At 39.8% G+C, this 20,730-nt stretch overlaps 1 protein-coding gene across 8 annotated transcripts in view; it reads left to right on the top strand.

Annotated features, from left to right (window-relative positions):
* Nucleotides 1-20,730, top strand: part of diaph2 (diaphanous-related formin 2) — a 395,960-nt gene that overhangs the window by 301,577 nt on the left and 73,653 nt on the right. For all 8 annotated transcript variants that reach the window (XM_072664160.1, XM_072664155.1, XM_072664157.1 and 5 more), the window contains 2 exons: nucleotides 3,802-3,966; nucleotides 10,403-10,538. In XM_072664160.1, the coding sequence (XP_072520261.1) occupies nucleotides 3,802-3,966; nucleotides 10,403-10,538 (301 nt within the window). The remainder of the gene's footprint in view (nucleotides 1-3,801; nucleotides 3,967-10,402; nucleotides 10,539-20,730) is intronic.

The raw sequence follows: 20,730 nt of genomic DNA, 5'->3' as shown, positions 1-20,730 counted from the left end.
ATGGGCCATTAATCAGTAGATTGCTCTCAGAAATTTCACCACTCTCCTAACGAGGTCTGAGGCAAAGTTTGATTTGTTCAGCCGCTGATTGCTTATGCAGCTGCACAATAAGGCATAATTACACATGGAGGAGTCGTGGGAGATACTATCTGACAATCATGGCTGCGCTGACAGCTTTCAGCAGCCGACAGGAGTGCGACAGCAGCATGCAGGAAGCAGGAGTGGCACAGAGTCTGTCACTGGCATGCAGTTGATCTCCATCCAAGGTGTTGTGTTAATTACTTTGGATCCCATCCAGAAATCCTCAAAGAGTTCTGCGGTGCCGTGACATTCAATTTGGTACAATTTTAATTATTTTCACCGTGTGAAATGAACCAGACTTTTTGTTCCTGTTTTCCCCCGCCACAGTCACATCAAGACTGTTGTTCAGTTGGAAGGATTGTGAGCTTAGACCAATGGCTCTATTATTCACATTCATGTGCCTGAAGGTCAGTATAATTATTTGGGTGTATGGTTTGTAAGAATTTCACTCCAAGTGCAAGTGTTTTGCAGTGTTCATTTCTACATTTGAAGTTTTACCTACAAGTATTCTTATAGTGGATAGTTCTGTCTTGTAACTTATATGCTGCTAGTGATGGTTGTATCCTGGTGACAGAGGTTCTTTTCTCAAAAAGAAAATGATTAGCAGTGTAAATCTTTGACCTTTCTGATTGGATTACAATTCTTTATTTCCCCCATCATCACAGTATATGATATAGTTTCTTGATTTTTCCCTGAACCTAACCTTAAACTTAATTCTAAATATAGTACTGGAACTCTCAAGTGATGTAGCTGTCTCTGCGCCCTATCATCACCAAGTCAACTTTTGGAATCATGGTCAATACAATTAGTCTTTTTTATAATATAAATAATATATAAGTAATAACAATGTTTAATTATGCAATTAATTAAGCCACGTATAAACAGATTTCTTTAAATCAATGTTAATTAAATTAATTTATCTAAAATAAAATAAGTGATTGCATAAATATGCCTAATTGACCTAATTCAAGTGTAGTAGAAGGACACCTGTTAATTAGTCTTCTTGGCTGCAAGCACATACACATAACATATGTATATGTGTCTATGTGTGTGTGTGTGTGTATATATATAATGTTCTGAATGTTATGAATTATATATATATATAATTTTCCAGTTGCTGATGATAAAGATAAACAACAGGAGAAGATAAACATGAATCCATTCTCACCATTCCTAATGCCATTTGTGGGCTAGAGGGTGAAGAAGCATTGAGGTCTGAAGCAGTGGAACTGTGTTCTCTGGAATGATGATGCTTTATCTAATCTAATCTAATACTTGAGTTGTGGATGAGCTGGCATGGTGATCATCCAACAACCTGACTGAATATAAGTATTCTATGTGTGTCTGTGTGTCTTAAACTAACCTAATGCCCAAACAACAGAATTTTTATTAATTTAAAATCAATAAGTAATTTACACAGTTTGCAGCAGAATATCCAAATAAAGTGAAACCATAAATTATAACTGATTAGAACTGATTAGATCATCAGATAAATGCATCCATGCATGTTTGCACATTTAGAAATGAGCAGTCTCCAACAGCAAAGCAACAGCCTCATCTAATGAAAATACAGACTATGCCACAATCATAAACATTGCCCTTCCAGACTCCCCTATGCCCAGTCTACTCAGTGGTCATACAGCTGAACCAAACCAGCAGACCAGCTCAGTGATTAGGAGAGCTCCCTTCCCCGGTCTCGCTCTCTCTCGCTTGCTCTTTCTCTCTCCCTCTCTCCCTCGCTCCCTCTCTTTCTCGCTCTCTCTGTAGTTTCACACCAGCCATTACCATCTGTCCCTATACCCCCCCTTCTGCAAGCCATTTGTGCACCAAATCCACCCTAAAAATGTTTTGCCTTCCCTTCTTGCTAGAGCCCACAGCTATAAAATGAGTGGTCCTGACTACTAGGCTGTTTTGGGTGCAGACCAGGGACTGTGTAACCTTCTGGCTATAGTATGCCTTCCAGTGGCTAGACCGGCCATACGTAGACAGGTGAGAAGGCTGTGGCAGTGTGTTGAGAGGACAAAGCCGATCCTCACTAAAAGCGACCTCACCACCTAGCCCCCAGCATAGAGCCAAGAGGAACACGGGAAAGCTTTAGATAAACATTAATGGAAGTGTGTTGGGAAAGATTTATTAAGGAGGCTTTTTGGCCTTGCCTGAGGGACCTGTGCACCATTTTATTAACTCCCACATACACAAAGGTAAACGGAACAGGTAATTTATAGCAGCCCTTACAGGTGGTTGTGGTGGAATTCCACTCTTAGGAAAGGGAAAGCCTTTATTATTTTCAGCTTCAGATGAGAATTAAAATTACCGTTCTTACCTAAACTATTGAATTAGTTTTGGAATAGTTCTGAAATATGCAGTGGGGAAAGTGATTAGGCAGTTACTTTACACTGCTGTGTTAGAGGGAATGTGGTACATCCTGTAATAATTTGTTTATAATTGTGTGTGTGAGTATGCATGTAGAAGAGAGAGAAAATGGGTGAGAGAGAGAGAGAAATAGTGATTAGTAGGGCGAGCATGTATTTCTTTAACCTTTTGAGGACAAGTGAAATATGGTGAGGGTTAGGTTGGTAAACGGTGCAAGCTTCAGGAAAGAAGCTACATGTTTTATTTAAATTCTTCCATCGCCTGCATGTACAGGTGTGAGAGGAAGAGAGAGGGACAAAGACATAGCAAATGGAGAGGTTGTTGTATAATACTGCTTGTCTGCATCAGTCAGTGCAGCAGTCATTTTAAGTGGAAACAAGGCTTAAAGATTAGCTCATCCAGTACAGTACAGACATACGGTTGTAGTTGTAGTGGACAAGAATCAAGATAATCAGTTTTAACAGACACAATACTGTGTCCAAATATTTGTGGACAAGCCTAATGAATGCATTCACTTGTCACCGATTGCTGACACAGATGTTTGACTCTGGAGCAGATGCACAGCAACCTATTGGCTCCATGCCTAATGCCAGGCGTGGGCTAGAGGGCCATAAAGGTCCCGCAGTATTGAGCTGTGGAGCTGTAGAACTGTTCTCTGGACATCCTGACCTTACTAACACTCTTGTGGCTGAATGCAATTAAATCCTCACAACAATGCTCCAGAATCTTTTAGAAAGCCTTCTGGCACTTCAAGGAGGAATCTGGAACCACATTTTTGTATTTCAGATTTGCTCAAAAAATATCAAATACCTTGGTTATGTGTTTGTATACCTATGTGTTTGTGCACGTGAGGATGCGGGTGCTGTGGCCAGTTAATGTGTAGCCAGTGAATTGTGAGATAACACATTAGGGACAGGAGCTATCTATAACTGTTCAGTGAAAAAAAAAAAAGCCTTAATCTGCTCAGTAAATTACAGGCCGTGCCGTTTGCTGGGGTTCAGCGTGTGCTGACCCTGCTCTTGTAGTGAGAAGCAACGAAACAATAACGGCAATCAGGTATTCCCTCTGCTTTCTGTGTTTGCCCTGAGACTATTAAATGCTTTTCTGTCACTCTTCAACCATAGCTATTAGTGCAGTGTGACTCCACAGTGAAATGAAAAGGGTACTGAAAGACTTTAATGCTTTCTTTTGACCTCTTCGCATGCTTAAAGCACAGGCTTTGTCCTATTTTATGATGAGACACTGTAAAGATGCTGTGTTTTTTTTAATGCATGTTTATCTTTGCAACAACTCCAGCAAGTTTTTTTTTCTGTATTATATTATTTTCCTTAATGAACTTCTTTTCACGGCTTCAGCAAATATTCTCGAGAACAATATGAGAAGCTCTCCACCATGCATAAGAATATGCAAAAGCTGTATGAGAGTTTGGGGAGCTACTTTGCTTTTGACCCACATGCCGTCAGTGTTGAGGACTTTTTTGGAGACCTTGCTAACTTCCGGACGCTCTTCATGGTAAGTGCCTTTCTCTGTTTACTACTAATTAAACACTAATTAGTTTGTATTTCTGTAGTTGTTTTAGACTATGTAGTTTATGTACATTATATTTCGTCATTACTCTCTGAAGCAATATTTATCATTTTTACCTTTTCATTATTTTATATCATTTAATGTTCTTTCTTAATGACCGCACCAATCCTGCTAGATAATGATTACACCAGTCGCTTGTCAAAACATCCATTATCCAACAGGATTGACATTTTAACCAAGTAAGGGGAAGTGTTACCTGTCCAGAGAACTTTGTATATCTTCTATCTATGTCTGTATTTAAGTCTTTCTGTCTGTTCTCTTCTTTCTTCCCTCTGTTCTCTGGATCTGTCCCTCTCTTGCCATCTCTTCTTCTTTGCAAGTCTAAGAATCTCTCATAAGAGAATTATCGTTCTCTATGCAAGAAGGTGCAGGTCAATACAGCTGTATAAATATGGAATATATTCTCCCCTAAGTTTAATTTGAACTTGAATTTGCCCCCTCCGGCATTCCACCACTCTACATGTGTCTGTTTTAAAAATCATAGTTGCAAGTGACATTTCTTTCTTTAATTTTCGTTTCTTATTTTTCATATCAGTACATAATCCTAAGCAGGAGCTACCTGAGCTGGCCTATCTTAAGAGTAGGTGGTAAATTAACTTATTTTATCACCCTTGATAAAGAAATAATTTCCCTGACAGCCTGGTTAGCACATGGAAGGACAGGCTTATATGGCAGATTAAAGCATACATAAAGCACTGCACTGAGATTGGAATATATAATGTATCACTGAGTGAGAGTGTAGCTTCCATGCTGATAAAAGAGTCTTCAAAATCTTCTTATCCTTTAAACATATTAGCTTGGAGCTGTATGTGCCTGAAATCTAGAAAACGCCTCCTCGATCTCTCTTTAAAGCTGTGGCTGAGGTTTAGGTAGGGCTGGGTTCACTTAGTAGGGATTGGGATTAAATGGAGTCTAAACCTAGATAGAGGTGAACTTGTTTAACTTGAGGAATCTTTTTACACCTGTTCCACATTCATGCTTTGTCCGTATTTCATTCACCTCTCATGCATTCTGAAGGGACTTTTTAAAATTGATTAAAAATTCTAGCAGATCACATCAGCTGATTTTGTTATGGCTTTTATCTTATGTCTGAACAGTACTTATTTTATTTTATTAATTCATCCACCTATTCTAATTGTGATGTCTCGCCTGCTTTGGTTTACAATGCAATTATGCTCTGGGACTTTTATTACACCCTAGGGATTACTAATCGGTAACTACATGCTAAGCAATGCAAATTGCTGAGCTGTTCCCCATTTACAATAAGGGGGCAGGAGGGGTTCCAGGAACCAACGGTGGTTCCATGAAGATTAAAATGTTAGGTTAAAAGTGTTCCTATGTATACCAAAATGTCTGGGGTGGTGTTTGAATTAGTTTATTTGAATTGAATATTAAATATATTATTGTATAATTGCATTTTAACTGTTGTTTGGTGTTATGGAGTTTATATATATAAATCCTAGTCCAGTCATTATTACACACAATGTCTTTTAGCTAAACTGATGAAAATATACAATGAATTTGTCTTAATACTTAATACCACACAAATGCAAAGTCTTGGTCTTGGGGGAAAAAAAAAACCCTTAGACATTTGTTTCTGTGCTTTCCCACTCCATGTATCCATGTAGGAGTGTATACCAGGGGAAAAGTAGGTAAGTAAGTAAATAAATAAATAAATAAAATGTGTCCAGGAAATAGGACACAATGTCCAGAAAGTATGCTCAAAATCCATTACTGTGAATGGCAGGGTCTGACCCCTCCAGCTTTCATTTCTTCTGATCAAAGTCAAACAACACAAGATTAGACACACCCTCAAGGATTCCACATTGCATGCCTATAAAAGATGAATCTATAAAAATTAGTTTTTCAGGCAAATAGCTACTTTTGAATGATGAAAGCAAACACAGTCCATCAGAACTCACTCCACTTCTGTATCTTCTCTGAGTTTACCTGACTGTTCAGTGTTTAAATAGTTTACCATCTCTCCCCTTAAGCATCAGTTCTGACAGAACTTGGATAGCTTTGGTGGCCTATGCCGCTGTCCCTGTTCTAAAGCAATTTAATTTGAGTGAGCTGTACTTCTATGCATTGAGAATATGTCAGGCACATATTCGTTTCATTCATCATAATCATCATCAGTTACTTTGGCTTCATATGCCAGACTGCTGACCCAGGTACACAGGCAAATGGATATTGTCACTCTTTGGCAGGGAGGTTATTAAGAAAATTTGTATTCATGATAGACACCTCATTAAATTCCCCAATTGATTTTTCTTTGACACAAGTTTTGGCCCTAGCATATTTATGGTGCATCATAGTTTTTAGTCATTTAAGCATAAACATTTATCCTCAGATATGACCGATATTGGTGAATGTTAAATTGGCTGAGTGACATATCCATTTGGGAGAAAAAATGCAGCCTACCAGCTCTCATGAAGCACACAGATGCAAACACACACACACACACACACACATACACACACACACACAGATAAGAAAAAACATTAGCCGCATTTCTTTTCAGTGTCAATAAGAATTAAATTTTGGCACATGAAGTTAGTTTTGGGTGTCTCGTCAATTTCTTCTTTTGATGTCCCGCCATGTTTGAAGTGCTAAAGAGAAGAGATGGAGTGGGGAGAGTGAGAGAAAGACCCACTGCTGCTCCACTATGTAATCCTTACCAGAGGCTGTGGATGAATATCACTATATTAATGACTTATCAAAGAGCAGCAGATGGGGGATGAACTAGCAGACTCGCTCGTTAATTGAGTGTGCCACTGATTAGCCCAATAAAGCCGGGAGAGGTTAGGGATGGTGTGATGGAGCATCGTAACCATGACTCAGCCATTCAGCCGTGTATGTTGATTTCAAAGCTGTTGGCCGAGATTCATAAACAAACTAATATGCAGGCGGAGAGCAATGATGCTAATGGGGTGAAAATGAAAATTCTGATCCAGCATGATGTCACCTCTGTAACGGGTGCATGCCAGTGCTGCTCATCCTGCCCCTAAATTGCTTTTGAAGCAAGCGCATTCAGACTAATCATAGAATTATCAGTCATCATCTTCCTCTATCTTTCTCGATCAGTCTAATGTACAAATCATCACCCAAATGACATCACTAGGCGCGTTGCAATTTTGGCAGTATCCATTTTATTGGCCTTTCGTGCTCTGCTCGCTAATGGAAATGGGAGAATCCAAAAAGCGGCTGAAATATGGCCGAAGAAAATGTCCTCCATATAGGCTAGAACATTTTCCCTTCCCTTTTAAAATAATTACATGGGCAATTATTGCTCAGCATTACTTGGGCTAAAATGTTGGTGCTAGCAGCATGAATGCAACAAAAGCAGCACCTAGAATCTTTTCTGCCTGAGTGTCATCTATGTATGTATGTGTGTGGTCGCCAGCTACTTGAAATGCATTGAGAGAGAGAGGGAACATGTAAAAGAAATATATGTGCGTAGGCACCAGATTACCAGGACCAGCCAAACAGCATTCATGAATTATTGAGCTGGCAGCCAAGAGGAGAGGAATCCTGCACCTCTGGGCACAGGCCATGGGCTGGACCTTTAGAAATTCTATCCTGCAGCCAGGCAAACAGACAAGAGGATCAAAAAAGGCCATCTCTGCAGCACAGGGCTGCAGTGGGAAGTCCCCTCTGTGTCACTGTTGCACAAGTACAAAGGCATCCAGTTCTTCTGCTGCTGGCATGGATTCACAAACTCTGAAAACATGGAATTCATACTGATAATTTTTTTCTGTTGAAGTTGTGTTGCTTTAGAAAATAAACAGTGAACAGACAAACAGAAGGTTTGTACCAAACACAGCTTTCACTAATCTGTGTTATATCCTGTTACATCAAGTGTATTCTTTTCTAATCTTGCACAACTCTGTTAAATTAAAATTAAATTAAAATCAAAATTTGAACATTTTGGAATGTGCAAAATCCTTGTATACTGTGCCTTTAGAATGATGGGTAACCAGAAAAAAGCTAATGTGCTTTAATAAGTGTTAACAGAAGTCTAAAACTAGATCTGGCAGAGGTCCAATTCTAAAGCTTTCTCCACTAAAGGCAGATAGACAGTGGGATATCTTTATCAACAAGAGGCTGTTTTTAAATAACCCTCCCTGAGTATACTAATTAAGCAAAAGAGTTTTAAGGGAAGCCCCCCCCCCATAATCAGGTTTCTTAATGAGTTTGGATTATTTAGTGAGCAAACACAATTATCCAACCTAATTTGCCTTAACGTATTGATTAGTGGCCACCACTGACAACCTGAGGACTTCCTGCGGTGTTTGCTTTGTCCTGACAAACTGTCTTTTCCTTATCAGATTTGTGTACTGATAAAGTGAAAAGTCAGCATTCAGGGTTACAGAAGATCAATCAAGCAGTGATATCATCCTTTTACTGCATGTCATTACTGTTTGTCCAAAACTGCAGCAGCTTTGAAAATATTTGTGCAGATGTCTAGAATTTGTTTCTCTGGTGTACATGGAACTCAATTAAGAAAAAAGTCATAAATACTGCCCGGGGCAACACAGCATATTTGGAAGCATATTTGTTGCCATAGCAATTACAGATTTTGCATGTTCTATCAGGGTAGGATAATGATTTGGTGTGTAATCGTGTTTGCAGTTAGAATCACTTGTTTATAGAAAAAAAAAAAGAAAATCACCCTATAAATAAATTATTTTTCAAATAAGAAGATAACAATGCATGAGGGCAAGTCTGAAAGGTATGGATTATTATGTGATATTGAAAATCCAGTGACCCAGTACATTAAGACCAAATATGCTGATGGTCATGTGTGTGCCACCATTACAGCTCACTAAGAGCTCTGCCTGACCTTGGAATTTGCCCTGTTGTGCCATAATAGCCCTTCTGTCTTCTCTGCCTTTGTCAGTCTTGTTGCCGATTTTGTAATTTTAAAAGGAACCGCTGTCTGTAGTATACATTATGTATATACAATATATTCCCTTTCCTTATATCCATTTTCAGACCCCTTGATGTGATTTCGCTTGGATATAATTTTTTATGCATCAGCCATTACCCTAATATGATTATTGCCAGAATTCAGGCCCTTCATTACTTTGCAGAAGTTGGCAGCAGTTACAGTTGCAAATTTTATTAGATATGTTTCCACAAGCTTTTTAAACCTGGATTTGGGCAAATTTATCTCTCTCTTTATGGCAGATAGGATGGCAAGAACCTGTAAATTACCACTGTAACTGTGTGTGATTAGGTTGACAATTAAAAATAACAATTATGTCCATTCAAAAGGGATACACTCCCATTTTTTAGAAGCCCCACTATTGACTGCTTGGACTAGCAGATTTTCCTATGCTTTCTGTATCTTCCCCTCTAATCCTTCTATTTTAGCACTGAACACTGCTTGTACTCTAGAAAAGCCCAGGAGAGCCGGATGGGGGTCGACTGTCGACACTCATTATATTGAATCGCTAAGGAACGTACTTCCATAAAGGAGCCTGCCATCCTCCCCTTTAAACAGCTCGTGTGTGGCGGGGCCTGGAGTGAGAGGACCTTTGCAAAGTTGCAAAGGTTACACAGCGCTGGCTTCTTCTTTCTCTTGCCCTGCATCCATGTGCCCTGTGCGTGTCTCTGACCATCTTTCTCTCTCTTCCTTTGCTCTTGTTCCTCATGCAGTCTGACACCTCCGTGACATTTAAGGCGGTGCAGGGCGGGAGAGTGATATCTCGTCCCCCTCCTACAGCTTTTCAGAATATGAGCTTTTCTCCTCCCCACAGGTCCCACACTACCTTTGGCAGTGGATTCAGCTTTGTGTGTGTTGTGCTGTCCCTGCTCATAGTGGAGTCCTACTCCAGATCAGTGCTCTTAATATATGCGTAAATAAACACAGTTTCTTTGTGCTCATGAAATGTGCAGAAAAAATCTGTAATAGACTCCCTATTTATCATCTATAGAGCTTAAGAATATACAATGTCATCTGTTTTGTTGTCCAGTTACACACCGTCTCTCTATCTTCTCTTCTCACCCTGATGTGTCTCTCTCTCATCAACAGTGTAGTACTAGTTCAACTGGGACAATTTCACTCTTTCCCTTCTTTAGAGAATAAAAGCTTCAGTTCCTATAATAAACTCTACATGGCAGCTTGCTGCTCTTGTGTTGCTTCTGTGCGAGTGTGTTCACCATGGTGTTCTTTCATCAATCTGTGGCGCTTTTGTTATTTTCAGAATGCAGAGGAAGAGTGGTGTCTCACTTGTATAGCATGAGCCGTTCTCTGGTGGACGTAACTAAACAGCCGCACAACTTGTGTCTGTCTTTGTCTCTTTCTCTTTCCTTGGGTCTTTTGCAAACTCACTCTCTGCCTCTCCCTCTTCAGGAGGCTGTGAAGGAGAACCACAAGAAGAGGGAGATGGAGGAGAAGATCAAGAGGGCCAAGCTGGCGAAGGAGAAAGCTGAGAGGGAGAAGCAGGAGCGCCAGCAGAAGAAGAAGCAACTGATTGACATGAACAAAGGTACAGCGCTTTTGCCCTGCTGGAGCTGGCTGCAGCCTCAAATACTATTTCACACAGTGCTGAGCACTGTAGGAGGGGGACAGGTCTGCACTTCAACTGTGAAAAATCACACACTTTTCCCCCTGCTCTCACACACTAAATACACCGGCAGATTAGCCTACACTGAGTTTATAATAGCGTTAGGAGCTGTCACAGTTGAAGACAGCTGTGTCAGAGATGTGAATTAGGGATGTGCGCATGATGCTGCTAATGATGGCCACAAGACACTTGTGAGAAGTCAATCTAACTTAGTTGAGTCTTACAGAAAGAGGTTGGTTACATCACACTGTGTAACCACTGTGTGATACTATATGTGTACATCTATGATTCAGTTGTAAGTGCCAAGACACTTCGTCTAATTAATGGTTTTCAATGGTCTTTAAATTAATTATGTTAAGTGTTTTATAGTAATTGCAGCAGTATGCAAGTAACCATCAAAGTTAAAATGATTAACTTTGAATGATTAAATGATAGGTATGGATGTAAAATAACCACCCTATTAATAGAATTGCTGCAATACCATTTGTTTTTCTATACTCTGACCAGAGAATTATACACACACACACACACATTTTAGGTCAGTTAGGATTTCCAAAATTATTTCTATTTGCTAAATGCCAGAATTTTAAGTCAATTTTTATTACTTTCCTCAAGGTCAAAAGTTTAAATACATTTCATTAGTATTTGGTACCATTGCCCTGAAACTGTATGACTTGGGTCAAATGTTTTGGATATCCTTCCACAAGCTTCTCCCAATTGTTGGCAGGAATTTTGGCCCATTTCTCCTGACAGAACTGCTGTAACTGAGACATTTTTGTAGGCCGCTTTGCTCGCACATGCCATTTCAGCTTTGCCCATACATTTTCAATAGGATTGGCATCAGGGCTTTGTGATGGCCACTCACAAACATTGACTTTGTTATCCTTAAACCAGTTTGAAACCAGTTTGACAGTATTGTACATTTGGAAGATCCATTTGCGCCCAGGCTTTAACTTACTGGCTGATGTCAAACTGGTTTTGGGATGTTGCTTCAGTATTTCCACATAATGTTCTTTCCTCATGATGCCATCTATTTTGTGAAGTGCACCAGTCCCTCCTGCAGCAAAACAACCCCAGAACATGATGCTGCCACCTCTGTGTTTCACAGTTGGGACGGTGTTCCCAGGCTTGCAAGCTTCCCTTTTTCCTCCAAACGTAACAATGGTCAATATGGCCAAACAGTTAAATTTATGTTTCTGCCAAGGTCTGAATGAGCCAGACTTGTGCAAGTCCACAATTCTCTTCTTGATATCTTGCCTGATTTCTTTCGACTTTCCCATGTTGTTACACAAGGAAGCAGTGTGTTTCAGGTGTGTCTCTAATTAACTCACAATGTTGCCAGTAATCAGAAGCTTCCAAAGACATGGCATCATCCTATGGCCATCATCCCGAATTGTTAAGGCATAGTAAATCTTGTTGTATTTAAACTTTTGACTTTGAAGAAAGTAATAAAAATTGTGTTAAAAAGCCCCTTTCTCATTATTCTGGCATTTAGCAAATAGAAATATTTTGGTAATCTTAATTGACATAAAACGGGAAAAGGTTTTTCTGATTTCATGTTAGACAGTGAGACAGTCTTTTTATGAAGCGTATGTACACTTCTGGTTTCAACTGTGTGTGTGTGTGTGTGTATATATATATATATATATATATATATATATATATATATATATATATATATATATATTACATAGATTGAGCATCAGGATATGTTTCAGCCTTGGTGCGGTTTTAGCGAGGATGGTGCAGGGGATAGAGCCTTTATTCCAGAACTGTACTTTAGCTCTCCAATCTCTATTTTCCTTTGGTGCTGCAGATATTGTGTGCACTCTATCTCATGCAGCTACAAAATGTGCTATTAGAGATTCAGAGGACTCTCTGCACTGCGCTATTCTGAGCCTTACAATGAGGCAGAAATTTCTGCCTCTGGCCAGAAGCAGCCAGTGAGGTCTTTTTGTTCTTTCTGACATCTACAGCGTCTTTTTTCACAAGCTACCAGCCTCAGATGTGACAGTGAGCACAGTATTTTTTTTTTGTGGGGAGTGACATGTCACTCTTCAGCTTGCTGCATCTCTTTCTAGATAATTGATGCATGCAAGTTTCTTAAGACGACAGAAGTGACCTCTCTGAGTGCTCAGCTTATAATGATGCAGAAAGACATGGTGGCTAATGAGACTGGCTAAATAGACGTGATCCTATGTGCAGTTTCTATTTTGATTCTATCTCATGTAGAGGATTAAACTTTATATATATATATATATATATATATATATATATATATATATATATATATATATATATATATATTATAGCCCATTGGCTTGTCCTGATGTATTTTGTGAGTCATGAGTCTCGAGTCATGAGTCATGCTTAAAGTATGATTTTTCTTGAAATTCCAGTCCTGTAGCCAAACAGGATATTGAAAATCCATAGAAAGATTTCCATTGTGCTAGACTGGGCCTAACAATGTGATTTGTCAGTGTTTGTCAGATTTGAAAGGGGGATTTTTGCCTATGTCAGGATTTTCTTTTCCAGCTCTTTGTTTAGAAGAGAGTTGTCAATGTGCCTATTATGGTTTTTCTACTTTGCTAGTGGCTGCCTTTTTCTTTTCAAATGTCTGATATACAAATCCACTTTTTTTTGATCACCTGCAGGGGGACTGCTTAAGCATTATATTGCTTTCAGATGTGGCCTGCAATTTTACAAAAAGGAAGAAAAACAAAGCAACAATTTGCATGCCTTTTTTTCAAAAGATATGGTGGCAACATATTTCATTTGTAGTACATAGCTACCCTTTTTTCACCTTTTTCATGTGTAAGGGGTGCTTGATTCATCATTTTTGCATTTAACATTTTCAAAGTCTATTTCTGTAAAGATATTAAGTCATTTTCCAAATTGATAACTAATCCTCTTTACATGTCAATGATTAACAGTGGAATGCATATTTAATAAGAGCTTAATTCATTTAGGGGTTAAGAGGATGTGTTGGGCAGGGGAAGGAAACTGGACAAATGAATATGGTGAGATGTATTTTAAAAGTGTCCTTAAATAGTCAAAGAGGTGAATGTTGAAAGAGGTGAATCTTTTTAACATCGCCTTGCCCCCTTTCTAGTTCTATATGATTGATTTAAATGACAATTGGGGACTAAATCTGTTTTTTCTTGTGAAGTATTAAAAATACTAATATAGAAAATTGCTTATGGAATCATTACGCAGCCCTCCATTTGTTTTAATTTGCTCTAAGTGGGTTTCCATATTCTCTTAGACTGACCAGATGTTCAGCATTTGCCAAATTGCTTTACTGCTGAAAGTAAATGGGGAATGCTGTAAAATAGGCCTAAATCCACGTAATCCTTCTGTCTCTAATAGGAAAAGATGTTTCATCCCAGCAGGGTAGTCATTATGCCGGCAGATATGAAACAATGTCACACAGAGCGTGCCTTGCCCATAGAGAGAGAGAGAGAGATATGGCTGAGGAGTGATTTGACTTCCTCCCTGGGCATCCACAAAAGCCATGGACATGACTGGACCATAGACACGCCCTCCCTGCCTCCCATGCGCCTGTATGCCTAACCGTGTGGCCGTTCAGTTGCTTGGCAGCGCCAGGGTCACAGCCGAGGTCCCCGCAAGTGTCTGTTCCCACACGTTTGACACCGGCCCCAGTCAAATCCACTCCCATTTGAACAGGCCCGCAAAGCATGCAGGCTGCTTTGAGCTAAATGTGACATGGCACAAGGGATGCACTGGCACAAATAAACACAGAGCAAATGTCCTTTGACCATGTGTAGTGCATTGGCCATGGACATGTCCTACAGGTGCAGCCGATGTGGAAAATCACACAAATCAACAAGTTAGAAAAAGAATTGCAGCATTGTTATAGAAATCCAACTGGTATGTGTAACCTTTCTTGTAATGACAAACACATTTTCAACCTTGATTTCTCCTTTACAGTTACTCTTAAGAGTTGTCTTGTTGGGACTCAGAGTAGGTTTTTATGAGAAAAGGTTCCTTGAAGGTTCCACAAAGCACCCACAAAGAGGTTCCTCCAAAAGTTCTGTAAGGATTTTATACTGTTTATAATAATTAGGCTGTTAATGAAGGGTCGTTCACTTTGCAACCACCTTCTATGACGTAGCGGCTGAGAAAAGCAGGATACCTTGGCTGCAGCCTAGGCTTTGAAACACAGCTTATATGTCCTTATTTCTGATTGGCGTACCTGGATTGTGCCTGTTTGAAAATCAGGTGGTTGCAATGAGCAGAACAAACTTCTGTTCCACTCCTGCGATAATACAGCATGATGTACAACATACAAACATATTTCTGATTTCTTCCTACTGCTGCAATATTTTTGGTCAAAAACAATCAAAATCTTCATATTACTGACTGTGGTTACTGTTATTGTATAATAATAACCTCTCTGTGTTTGTGTCACCATGACAAAGCAGAAAATTTTTTTACTCTCTTCATTCTACTTTTTCTTTTATCATCTGTTTATCCAATCTGATTTCCAAGCTGAAAAACTGAAATAGAAATAGAATTTTATAGAAAGAATAATTTGGTCCAAGACAGCTTCTTACCAGATATTTACTGTCAGACTGTCTAATGAATTGCTTACTAACTTGCCAAAAATTAGGAAAACATGCCAGTAATCCTCATTTATGCATGAGGGAATGGGTCCCTGCAATACTATTTGCTCTTAATGTCACAGTAAATGTTGTCTATTGTATATCACTTTATCATTGTTTTCCAAAGTGGCAACTTCGACAAATCTGTAAAGTAATTAAGGGCCAAAATTGTGATTTCAGTTAGTTAGTTAGTTAATCCATTTTTGAATCATCAGTTTTGAAGCTGTAGGCCATGAGACAACATCATGGTAAAGACAGAGAAATAATTATTCTAAATGTAAGCACATGACAAAATGCACCCCCCCCCTATTTTACTGTTTTTAATTAAGATCTAAAATATTTCTGTGATAAGCCCAGAGATATGTACAGCTTTTCCAACTGTTGCTGATCAGACATAAGTGATCCAGACAAGTAATTTTTAATACTGTTAAGTCGCACTGATATGTCTACGATTATTTCATTATCACAAATTTTTCAATTATCTTAATGCTGATAGTGTGGTCAGAGCTGAGTGTGTGTGTATGTGTGTATATATATGTGTATGTGTGTGTGTGTGTGTATCTGTCTTAGCGTTGATGTGAAGATCCATTGCTTTTTATGCATGTCAGCGTTCTGTTATTCAGGAATCTTATTTACGCTGGCTGTCAGCAAGCTGCATCATTTTCTTTTTTACTTTTCAAATAACACTACATTACACCCCAAAGTCTACAGGCTGTGGAAGCCTAGCCATGAGTAAATTCGGCTCAGCAAGCTGCAAGAGCTTGTGAATGGCATAGTGAATTTTTGTCATTACCTTGAAAGATGGCAACAAGGGCACCAGGCTTATCTATTATAGTGCATCAATTCTAATAAATAACCACGTTTTAGATTGGGGACCTATCAGCAGGAGAATCGTTGTCTGCCTTTAGGCCATGATAGCGTGCCGGATTTCACCCTTGCACTGGCTTGAAACTAGTTAGCTGCTCCTAAATAACTTGCATTCAAAGATCTTCCTTATTGATTTATTGGAAAACACATCCGTGTCAGCCAAGCTGACATCTGTGAGCCTTATTTTCTTGAATGCCGCACTTGGGTGGAGTGATTTCCTAAACTTTGAAAGACAAAGAGTTATAGAAGATCTTTGATTATGCTTTGATAATTGTGTCAATACCAATTCATGTTACTTCAGGGGATGTTCATCTCATTGGAGTTTGGGTATTTGCTTGCACATGTACATTAAATAACCTTTCTAATTTTATTATTATTATTATTATTATATTTTTTAAAAGAAACTTTCTTTTTTGGATTACTGTTTTGTGTAGCCAGCCCTAATTATTGTGGCACTAAGAGCTCTAATCACTTTAAGCCTGTTTAACTTAATTTAGCTGCCTCTCCCTCAGGTCAGAGTATAAATGAGACGCTCCATCTGAGAGCCCCCACCCCACTTCAACAGCACACACACACACCCCGCCTTGGCATATCTCAGTGTGCACTATTGAATGTCATTAACTCCCAGCTATGGGTGGTTCTACATTCTGATAATTCCTTGTCATGTGCTCGGACCTGGAGAGCCACTCGGTAGTCACTCTGGCATAATTAAGCTCACTACAAAGCATGTGCAAATTCTGTCAAAGCCCATTTCCTCACAGGAGAGAATTTAGACGAAGAGCCACAACAAGAGCATTGATGCAGTTTGAGTTGCAGACAGGTGTGTCATTCAGTGGGCAGGAGGAGAGCAGAGCAACTCAAAAGAGAGGAAGATCTGAGAGCTTTTATGTACTGTACGGGGCCAGCGGAGGGTCAGTTGAGTGTTGTTGGTTTGTTTGTTTTGTTTTGTTTTTTTTTCTCCCTGGGATACACTGCTGACAGGCAAAATATGTTATATACACTCACTGTGAATGTGTGTGTGTGTGTGAGAATGTGAATTTTGTCCCCTTTCTGCTACATGCTGTCATTCTGATTGACACTAAGGTCTTAAACGAAGATGCTAATGTGACATATGATTGAAGCTACAGTATTAATGTGATACAGTTAGCATAATGCTAGATTAGATATACATATTCATTTACTGTTAGCTAAGTGTTACCTAAACATGTTTGAGTGACCTATTCCTTTAACATAATTTTAACCTAACATTTTTTTTCTGCCTTTCTTATGTTAGTTTAGCTTCTTGGTTACAAAGTCCATCTTGTAATTCTTTAGACATTTCATATGCATTTACACTGTATACTAGTCTGTGTTCCTTCTGAGAGCTCCTTTGCAGCATTGCTGTCTCAGCTTGACTGATTCATGTGTTAAGGACTTTATTCTCAGATAAGCCTGGCTCAAGCTGGGATCTGATGAGGCAGATGGCAAAGGGAGCAAGGGAAGAAGTGACTAGCATCTACAACCTGATAAACCACAGAGGAGCATCATTAGCATATGGAGAGATATCATAATATATGCTGTGTATGTTGCCCGTTGAGTTTTTACTAGTATCCCTCTTCATGACTACTGTAAACAAAACCTTGAAATTGTTGGGGGCATTTATAGCCAAACAGGCTGTGTACTTGGATGTGGTTCCACATATTGAGGCAGCCTCAGATCAGACATTACCACTCTATCTAATACTGGCCTAAGAGAGTGTGAGAGGGGAACGAGAGAGACAAACGGGGAAGGGAGGCATAGAAACAAGGCAGAGCTGCTACTGGAGCTCAAGCTGCTCTCTTTCCTCTCATCCTCGCATGGGGCCTCGCAGCATCCGTCCAGATGGAAGCTTTATTTTTGTTTTTGTTTGTTTACTTATTCATGCATCCAGCTATTCGGGGCAGCACAGACAGACTTTTTTGTATTTATATTTTTGACAGTGCCACGACTGCAAATAGCCATGCAGGCTAATCCACTTCCATCCACTCCCAGGAAAACACGCCAACCAAGTGCATGTGCGGAGAGAGGGGGGCTAACCAGGATGGTGTAGCTTGCTGCTCAGGCCAGCGCCGGCTAATCAGCCCATCTTAATGCCCATGTCAGTCCCTCACTTCACCCCCCTCTAAACCCCATCCCCTTATCCTCCAATGAGGTCCAGACCCCCTGGCGCCTCTCTTAACTTGGAGAGGGAGTGCCCTGCTGCAGGACGGGTCTCCGCAAGCTTCCCTAATTAAATTACGCACAGGCATAAGTGGGTTTTCACATCAAGCTGTTCCAGCAAAACGGTCCAAAATGTCTGTCTGGTGCCACATCCATCTTCTTCATTATTTCCCGGGCCTCTGTATGTGCACTCACTCGCTCATGGATCACAGTGCTTTCTATTACAGTGGAGTGACGCTCTCTCATTCTTTATTTTTCTCTCTCTCACTCACTGACTCTGTGTCTCTCTCTCCTACTCACACACCGCTGCCACAGAACTGGCAGGTCACAGTGTCAGCCTTCATGTCAGCCTTTCCTCAGAGACAGCAAGCTCATAACAGGTGCGAAGCTGACCCCTGTGCAGTTGCGCCCTTTCTGCTGTTAATGCACTATCAGTGATTGTACTGAAAGGGACTCTCAGACAGGTAGGCAGACAGACAGAGGGACAGACAGGAGATGCCTCATCTTGTGGAATGAAAAACAAAAAAAAGACACAACAGGCAAACAATAAAGCAAGTGGAGGAGCTCTCAGCACGCCTGGCTCCTAAATGCAGTGCCACTTTTGCTTTGTTCACAGTTAATGCACGAGGTTAATTGCACAGGTGACTTTCCGCAGGGCAACAGATGGGGTAAAATGTGCTCAAAAACAATCCGGAGGTAGGAAAGGGAAAAAAATGTGTAGACCTTCAGAGGTGTCTATTTTTTTTTACTGCCTACCACCCACCCTCTTTTTTGCTAGTGGAATGTGATGCAGAAAGCAGAGAGAAAGGCAGGGAGTTTCAGCTCATCAGGCGAATAGCTGCAAGCCACCATTAGATCTCATTACAGCACAAATGAGTGCAGCGGATCTGCTGCTGTAGGCATGCTATGTAGATCTCCTTGTTGGATGGATCTGGAGAGGTTACCCATGGAGGAGTTCTACCAGTAGTAAATTGAGCAGCCTACTATACATTCACCCTTACTTGTACAATTCTTCTGCGCATGTATAATTTCTTCATTATCATTTAGGCTCATACGAGTTTCATACACTCATTTGCTTGATTAGGAGTATTTGTGTAGGATACCTTGGGTAAAAGATTTTGGCTTGGAGACGTTTTTTATTACTAACTTACGATAGAGCACTAAAGGACATTTATAAAAAAAAATGAAAAAGGAAATTTATACATTGAAATTCATTTTTTTTTTTTTTTTTTTTTTTTTTTTTGCTTAATTTAAAAGAGAACAGACTTTGTACATTCAGCTCAGAAGTGATGTCTTTTGTACCTGCAGGAATTTAGTTCTCAATCGATCTTGTGTGTTCTTGCCTGGCATTTTGAAGACATGACAGATAGCAAATTGAATTTATGAACAGACCATGTTGACCCTCCTGCATAATTATTGCGATTGCACAAGTGTTTAAAAAGGACGCGTGCCTCAGAATACAGAGAGACAATGCTGTGTTCTGTGTGGAGGATTTTGGAAAATAGATTTTTAGTTTTTAGTAATTTCCTTCCCTTAGAATGCTTTCCATTTTTCTCAACGACACTATGTTATGATTCTCGTATACTGTACATCTACATATTGATGTAAACACGAGTGAGTGTATACTTGACGTAGGTCCCAATCATGCAAGATTTAGCTTTTCATTGCCTTAATGATCTTTTTTAACAGACAGAACCTAAAGCATGCTGTTCTGATACAGTAGAGTGGTACCAGTCTATCTCCAATTAACACCGCAAGACTGAGAAGCACTGTCTAAAGTATTTCATGCCCTACCTCACCAACCCTCTCCTTATAATCCTGTTGATTTGGCTTCATTTTGGAAAAGTCGTGATCATGCAGTCGATCACACATACAGTAGCAGAGAGGCATTAATAAAGGTCCCTGCACTGATTCTGGTTGTGCAAGAGGAGAAGTAAGCTGTACGTGTATGCGCATATGTTGTAGAAATAATTAAATGTCAGCCAGCCTGCTCTGTGGAGTGTCTCGCTGGGAATCTTGCAACTAATGCTGTCTCACTGCAACTCAGCCTCTCCACGACCCTGTCCTGTGGATGTACCGACACCTCAAACACTTCCACGGTCCTATACCGGTTGCTAACCTCACTATCTTTCGCTGCTTGTCTGCTCTGCCCCTCCATGGCACTTGACCATGTTTTCTTACTCTCTCTCCCTGCATTAGAAGCGATAAGCTTTCAGCCCTCTGCACAAGGGTACTTGTTCAGGGAGCTAATCTGATGGATGCAGTTCATGAATCCAGCGCTGGGTCATGCTTGTTATCCCCTAATTAATAAACGTGACACCTATATATATATATATATATATATATATATATATATATATATATATATATATATATATATATATATATATATATACTGGCAAGCTAAGGCAGTGCAAGGGGCCCAGACTGACTTGTGCACTTGG

The sequence above is a fragment of the Salminus brasiliensis genome, chromosome 19 (assembly GCF_030463535.1).
Source record: "Salminus brasiliensis chromosome 19, fSalBra1.hap2, whole genome shotgun sequence".
NCBI classification, from domain to species: Eukaryota; Metazoa; Chordata; class Actinopteri; order Characiformes; family Bryconidae; genus Salminus; species Salminus brasiliensis.
This window is presented reverse-complemented; position numbering and strand designations above follow the sequence as displayed.